This window comes from Pseudorasbora parva, chromosome 10 (genome assembly GCF_024679245.1).
Source record: "Pseudorasbora parva isolate DD20220531a chromosome 10, ASM2467924v1, whole genome shotgun sequence".
In the NCBI taxonomy this organism is placed as follows: domain Eukaryota; kingdom Metazoa; phylum Chordata; class Actinopteri; order Cypriniformes; family Gobionidae; genus Pseudorasbora; species Pseudorasbora parva.
This window is the reverse complement of record NC_090181.1, coordinates 23,505,770-23,514,125: the sequence shown is the minus strand read 5'-3', so window position 1 is coordinate 23,514,125 and position 8,356 is coordinate 23,505,770. Positions and strand designations below refer to the sequence as shown.

At 36.8% G+C, this 8,356-nt stretch overlaps 1 protein-coding gene across 1 annotated transcript; it reads right to left on the bottom strand.

Moving 5' to 3' along the window:
* Positions 1-393: 393 nt before the first annotated feature.
* Positions 394-7,253, bottom strand: si:ch211-125o16.4 (neuroblast differentiation-associated protein AHNAK). Its single transcript, XM_067455591.1, has 5 exons — positions 7,176-7,253; positions 5,083-5,144; positions 4,666-4,759; positions 4,316-4,449; positions 394-4,225 (listed from the first exon to the last, which is right to left on the bottom strand). Exons 2-5 carry the CDS (start codon positions 5,086-5,088, stop codon positions 941-943), a joined length of 3,519 nt encoding a protein of 1,172 aa, XP_067311692.1. The 5' UTR covers positions 5,089-5,144; positions 7,176-7,253; the 3' UTR covers positions 394-940.
* Positions 7,254-8,356: the final 1,103 nt, after the last annotated feature.

Below are 8,356 nucleotides of genomic sequence, written 5' to 3'. Positions count from 1 at the left end.
CACACACATGGTTGTATATATTTAAGTTTTTTATATTTATATATATATATATATATATATATATATATATATATATATATATGCAAATATTTCTTAAATGTATACATGTATGTGTGTTTTCAAATAAACATAATATTTATACACATTACACACATATTATTTAAACACAAACTTTTATTTTGGATGCTTTGGCATCAGCAATACATTATGAGTTATTGGCATAGTTAATGTCAGAAGTGATGAAAAATGAAACAAATCATTGTAGATGTTTTACAGCTGTACTCCATCTGTTATACACATTGTTAGATGATCTGAAAAAAGTTTCTATTTAAGGCATCAAGCATCCAAACATTGTGGCATCTGAAGTGAACATTAAAATAAAGTAGCCATGTGTTGTTCATATGATCAACTTTATTAAAGCATTTTAAGAGAATTTTGCCTTTGTGAATACAGTAGGCACATCCTTCATTAAACAGACAGAAAGCAGCACATATGTGGTTTTAGGTTTAAGAAGTGGGCTTGTTTTTTATTTCTTTCTTTTTTTTCAATTTGCAATACTGATGAAAAGAATTATACAACTGTAATATAAAGTGTAAACAAAAGACATATATATTAGATAATAATAACACACTATAAAACAGTGGCAAAATAGACAGAATTATATATTTGGTGTATTTTCTTTCATGTTCTTGTTAATATTTTGAGACGATTCGTTCATTAAACATTTAAAGAGATTATTATACAATTATGTATTTAACTGAATATAAAAATAATTACATCTCTGCCAAATTCTAAAATGCTTCTCCATAAATACTATTCCCACTTTTAAAGTAAATAGTTGGTGCATTATCATTATTATAATTTTTTACAGATTATTTTACATATCCATTAACTATATGGAGTGGATATGCAACCACGCTAACAAGGTTTTACTGGAAGTTTAATCTGATGGCAAACCAAGCATGTTGTTCAAGCTGAGGGTCATCTTGGCATCATCTTCCTTGCTGGTAGTATCAACTACCGGATAGTCCTTATCAGTATCAGGCTTTGTGACTTTAAATGTTCCTCTATTCACTTTTATAGGGCTGTCTGTTTCTGAAGATATGCTGAAATCTGAGCTTGTGTTACGTGAATTAGACAACCTTAGCCTTTCCTGGATGTCTACAGCGACTGTCTGTCCATTGACCCCAACAGATGGAGATGATGCTTTTAGATTCGTCTTGACTGACGAGACGGAGACAACCGCGTCAGTAATTGTTTTCGTAGGGCCAGTACTATCATCAACCACTCCAGTGAGCTCTTTCAAGATATTGTCAATGTTGCTGGGAGGCAAGCTGTGAGTTTTGAAGAGAGGTATATTTTTAGGGAGTTTTATTTCTGAAGTGGTACCATCTACTCCTGATGATTTAATGTTTATATCCTCATCCTTTGATTCAACAGATTTGCGCCATTTGAAGGGCCATTTGAAACGATGCTTGGAGCCCTCAGCTTCAGCATTAATGCCTGGAACATCTACATCAACCCCGGCATTTGGTAGACTCAAGTCAACATCAGGACTACCAACCCCAGGTGCAGATAGATTCAGATCTGGTCCACTTACATCAGCAGCAATGTCAAAATCAGGAGATTTGACTTTTGGACTAGACCTTTTGAATGTTGGGAGCTTCAGTTTTCCTTTGGGTGTGTTGATGTCGACATCTGCTGTGGGAAGCTTTATATCAGCATCTGGCACTTTGACATCTGTTTCAACAGTTGGAGCTGAGAGGCTAAGATCAGGAGCTTCTGCATTTATGTCAATCCCAGGACTCTTCACTTTTGGACCAGAAAGGTCAACTTTTGGCTTCTTTATTGTAACTAGTTTCAGCTTTCCAGATGGAGCCTGTAAGTCTGGGGAATTGATATCTATACTGGGAACACTCCCTTCAGCTTTTGGTAAAGTTGCATTTACATCAGGCACACTGATCCCAGATTTGGGAAGATTTAGGTCAACACCACGTGCATTTAATTCTCCTTCGAGTTTGGGAACAGAGAGATCTAGATCTGCATTAGCATCCAGATCAGGCCCTTTTACTTTTGGCTCAGACAGATTCAGATTTGGCAAATTGAAATGTGGCATCTTAAATCTTGTAGGTGTGGTATTAATGTCAACATCTGGGACTTTTAGATTTGCATCAGGTCCATTAAGCTCAGCTTTTGGCAAATTTATATCTACATGTGGAGTGGTCAGATTTGGTGACTTTAGATTTCCCCCAATGTTTGCAGTTGGAGATTTTAAGTTGCCTTTTGGCAAACCAATGTCTAAGGAGGGAGCAGAAATGTCACCTTCAACTTTAGGTGTGGAAAGACTAAGATCAGGTGATTTAACATCCATATTAGGTCCTTTGAGTTCTGCTGTAGGAATATCCACATCTATATCAGATGCATCTACTTTTGGTGTTTTAAGCCGAGGTCCCGAAAAACCAAACTTGGGAAACTTCAAGTGAGGTAGCTTGGCTTTGGCAGAAGGGGCATTGATGTCTATTTTAGGAGCATTTAAGTCAATGTTCGGGGCTTCAAGATCTACATTTGGACTTTTGATATTAGCATCTGGCAAGTTCAGGTCCATATCTGGAGCCCGTAATTTGCCCTCCACTTTGGGTGCTGAAAGATTAAGATCTGGAGCATTCAGTTCTAGGTCTGGTGCTTGGAGATCTGTCTGTGCATTGAGGTCTACATTTGGACCTTTCATTTTTGGCCCAGATAGATTTATTTTAGGTAGTTTAACATGTGGCTTCTTTAGCTTTCCAGATGGAGCTTCAATGTCAATATTTGGTGCCTGTACATCAACAGCTGGAGTTTTAATATCTAGATCTGGTGCAGAGAGGTTAAGGTTTGGTGCTTGGAGATCTGCCTGTGCATTGAGGTCTACATCTGGACCTTTTACTTTTGGCCCAGATAAATTTATTTTAGGTATTTTTACATGCGGCTTCTTTAGTTTTCCAGATGGAGCTTCTATGTCAATATCTGGTGCCTCCATATCAACAGCTGGAGTCTTAATGTCTAGATCCGGTGCAGAGAGGTTGAGTTTTGGTGCCTTGACATCTAGATTTGGTCCTTCCAGTTCAGCTTTTGGCAGATTCATATCTACCTTAGGAGTCGACATGTTCAAGTCTGGTGCTTCTATGCCTGCATTTACATCTGGAGTTTTCAACTTTGATTTATTTAAGTTTATCTTTGGCATTTTAAGAGTTGAGAACTTGTTCTTTACAGATGGCGCCTGAACATCTACATCAGGTGCTTTTACATTAACATCTGTGTTTGGGATTTTGATATCTCTATCTATCTTTGGTGCTGAGAGACTCAAATCAGGTGTTGAGACATTGGCATCTAAGCCAACATCTGGTGCTTTAACCTTTTTCCCGAATGTGGGTTTCTTGAATGTCCGAAACTTTATTTTGCCAGAGGGAGCATTTATATCGACATCAGGAGTCTGAATATCTAAGTCTGGAGCTTCAAGATTAGCTCTCGGCAGATCAATGTCAACATTTGGTGCATTGACATCTGCATTTAATTTTGGGGCAGAAAGCGCAAGATTTGGTGCATTTAGATTTGCATCAACACTCGCCTCTGGTACTTTTACTTTCGTAGTTTTTACTTTCTTTATTTTGGGAAATTTAAACTTGCCAGAGGGAGGTTCAATATTCACTTTTGGTGTGTCAATGTCCAGGTTTGGACCACTGAGCTCTACTTCAGGGGTGTTCATTTCTCCATTAATCTTTGGGGCTGACAGATTTAGATCAGGGTTTTTTAGGCCAGCATTTATGTCTGGGGTTGTTAAATTCACATCACCATCAATCTTCGGTTTTTTAGCCTGTAGATTGGGCATTTTGGGCATTTTAAACTTGGGCGTTTTGGTCTTCAAATTAGGTTTATCCACATTAACAGAAACATCTGGAGTGTTTAGACTAGGGCTGGAGAGACTGACATCAGGAGCTTCTAATGTGCCATCCAGACCTGCTCCATCGAGATTTGGTGCAGACATGCCAAAAGTTGGCATTTTGAAAACTGGACGGCTGAAGTTTGGTGTGGCATCCTTTAGCTCAATCTGTGGCATATCTGCATTTAGTGTTGGGGTTGAGATGCCACCCTTGAGACTTGGGGCATTTATCTGTCCATTTAGTCCATTAACCTGAACACCTGGTGCTCGAAGTCCTGCCTCCCTGTTCAATCTGAGATCACCAACAGACTAAAGAGGAAGAAGAGATGAAGACATCATGAGACCTGTTTAGCTAAAAAAAAAAAAAAAAAAAAAAATGTAATTCACAAGATTGCTTACCACTCCTGCTTTTAGGTCTTTTGTTGTCTTAAGTTCAAGGTTATTGTCATAGGGCTCTATAATTTTGATCAGTTTTAGCACATCATCGTCACTGAGGTGGTCCAGATGAATTGTTGCAGAAACAAGCCGGTGTCCTGAAAAAAACAAAAAGAGAGGATAAGGTATGTTATAATCAATGACGTTTGCTTGTATGATTGATATACGATGATATATGATATATATATATATATATATATATATATATATAGAGAGAGAGAGAGAGAGAGAGAGAGAGAGAGAGAGAGAGAGAGAGAGAGAGAGAGAGAGAGAGAGAGAGAGAGAGACATGCTCAGTTTATGTGAGTTCTTTACCTTCTTGCAGGTTAATTGCTGGATTTGTGATTCCTGTGACTACGGCCCCTCCTTTCCCTTTGCCCTCCAAAGTTAAACTCTTTGTTTCTCCGTTCTGCACATGAACAAGGTGACTTACTAACATACATTAAAGTCTTTTGTTCATAATATCATATATACATATATTATATGCATCAGGAAAATTATTTTACTGTGCCATGGCACGGATGTAATCAGAGGTTAAAAAAATAATAACAATTAAAGGTGCTGTAAATGATTGTTAGCCTTGCTGGAACTTCCATCAGCATTAACCATTGAATCAGATACGGCCTGTCTTCTTAATGACTAAACAAATCTGATTACACCTGTCAGGCTATAGGGATCATTCCTGTGCTCCACTAGACCTTTACATAGTTATTTTTGAGAAAGGGTACCAACCATCATGTCTTCACTCCTTTAAATACAGCTGGACATGTCATGAAAACCAGATTTCAGAAGATCTGTCAAAACAAAAACAATATGACAAAATCTTTATCATTAACATATGGGACTGTGCTAATGTCAGCATTAACTTTTTAAATTATTAAAAACAAATATGTATAGCCTACATTTCACATTTGCAAGTAAAATGACATTTTATTTTAGTATTTTTAGGGACATAAAATGGAAGTACAGTGACTAATCGGAATGTGATGCTAGTTTCAGTACTAAGAGCAAGAGAAACCCCTGCTGATTCAAAACAATGCTGTTACACACAATCGGCATGCCATTGCTACTCCATAAATGGGCATAAGTTTGCGATTACTTCCTTGCTTAACGCCTTCCCACAGTCCTTTATACACTTGTTACATCTATATTGCATCATTTTTAGTAGCCTTGTACATTTACTGGGAATAAAGATAATATGAAGTTACACTGTTACATGTTTTTTAAACCATGAACTGGTTGATTGTTGCACTTTTTTATCACTATAACTAAAAATAACAAACATTGTGTTTTGAAGAAGGGAAAGAGGAAGTGGCAGTGAAAAGTCAGGAACCACCTCCAGTTTTTCCAAGACATAAATGTAATTATGTTGTTCAGATGTTCAACAAGACTAGATCTCATAGTGAGAATGTGTTTGTCAAAAGATAAATAAGATAGGAGGATAGGAAGATATTATTCCATGCTGTTAATATTCCACATTGCTTAAAGACAAGTTACATTTCAGATTGTAAAACACAGCAACAGCAAGTCTACCCTCCTATAACTCCTATAAATGCGTTGTAACCTGGTATGCTGTGTCTTTAACAGATGTTTAGGTGTGTGTATGCGCGTGTGTGTGTGTGTGTGTGTGTGTGTGTGTGTGTGTGTGGTTTCTGTCAGGAATGCTTTAGGAATGTATGGACTGTGGAGTATGAGGAGAACCAGTTTGTTCAGATGAAAGAAAGATGAATGAGGAGATAAATACCAGGGGCCTGATGTATAAACGTTGCGTACATACACAAAAAAAGGCATTGAAATGTGCATATGCAATTTTCCATGGACATATCAGGATTTATAAAACAATTTTTTTTTTTTTTTAGCAATGTCATTTGACTGAGCAAATGGAATTTATAGTCCTTATCTCATATTTTCCTAATGTCTTGTATGCCAACATGATATCATGAGGATTGGAATATACATATGGAAATTATATGCAGATGAGGATATGCGTAAAACTAGGTTAATTCGGGAGGAGACAAGGTGAAGATGCATTTACACATTTCATACTGACTGGGTTTTATAAATTGCAGGCAATTCTTTAAGATTTCTGTGTGTATGCGAAATCCAGCTTTTAACATCCTAGCTTTTAGGCTAAAATCTATGTAAAGTTTTATACATGAGGCCCCAGGTACTTCTGCATCTCTCTTGCTTTTCCTCCCTAAATGTCTGTCTTCCAAGTGTTTTGTCTAAAACACATTATTCAGACTGTGATTGGAATGGCCAGATGGACAATTCCAATCACTACATTGACAATGTAGTGAAGATTTCAAAGTCACAATCAAAACGATACGATTACACAATAAAGCCTTGAGTTTAATCAGCAACAGGAATCATCTAATATGTCACCTTGCTTCTAAAACAACTGATGCTAAAAAGCCATCTTTGTTATCATGATATTATAATTATAGCCTGAGCATGACAAATCAGTGCTAAACGCTTCAGCTTAGAAAAATTCAACATTTCTTCTGTTCACATTTTTGTGAACGTTTCCAGTTTCTATTAATCACTAAAACATCCATTAACTCACATTTATAACAACAACCTGAGCGAAGTCCACTGCACACACAAATATTCAAGCTTCAAAAAACAGAACAGTTTGAATATTTATTCCATATCTGTGCCTCTACATATTGCAAGTAAGTGAATTAGTCTCGATCAGAGGCAAAGATGCCTAAGCACAAAATCATGATGCAGATTGATAAATTACACTATGGTGTTCTTTCTGATTCTGTATGTTTTATATTAGCAGCAATGAGCCGAACAAGGGAGAGATTTAAGCCACTTACCCAAAATCGTTCATGAGAGTGTTTCTGTATCCGCTGGTGTTGACACCTCTAAACTCCAGGTGAATATGACTGTCATTCTCTCTGTCATGGGGTTTCTGTCTGATAAATGTATGTGGACCCACCAAACAGGTTCTACAACATTGGCATGACAACCACACAGACACACACACTCACACCGAAACTACAGATACAGAGAGTAAGTTTGATGCAGATGAATGTTTTGAAGCAATTGTGATTTATTTTATTTTTTTAGGCATTCTGCCTCATGGAGAACATTAGTTCAGACAAAGCCACAGTGATTTGATAAGATAGCCCAAAACATATTTGGAAAACCTGCATTTGCATCATACTTGAACTATGCTGAGCTAAACTATGGTTTAGTCAAGGATGTGATCAGATATATAATATTTTTGGGGACCAAATGTCAAACTGTGAGAGTCTTAAGGTCTATATGGCACTGGTTTCAGTCAGATTATTAAAAATATCAGCAGCATCCCCTGAGAAAAAAAAAAAGTGTGTTTTGTCAACAGTAAACTGTTGTGTTTGCAAGGGTTTGGCCTTACAGTCTTGTGCCACACACCCTTAAGTTCTTTCTAAAATGCATTTGAATAAAAAGGGCTAAAGAAAGATTTCAGATGAATGTTTTAAACATTTCAGTAAAGGAAATGAATGTTGTTTTTTCCCCATGTAAGTGATTTTTCACTTTTCTCAGCACTACAGAGGCATATTCAATTAAATGAACACACAAAAGAAAAGTCCAGCAGGAAACTGATGTCTTGTTGAATAATACTGAGAGTTTGGGAAAGATGTGTAATAAAATAAAATAAACCACAAAGTTGTTAAGATATTAGTGCAATGCATTTGTTGTTCTGAAATGATTTGTCGTTCTGGCATATGAACTAGACTTTATTGTAAGTAATTTTTTGTTTCACTTCATGAACTCTAGTACATCCACATTTCTTAGTATTAACTATATTTGGCATACTTTGAAAAGTATTAGTCACCCACCTTGCAACCATAAGCTCTTGGAGCTTTTCATCTTAACCACTATTCATGGCAGAAACAGCATAAGTCTTAGATTTACAAGAAGAAACTATGTCAATACAAATGATCAACCTCTTGCAGAGAATGGGATTTAACATGAACACTAAACTGCAGCAATTGTGAATCTTTCCAGGGAC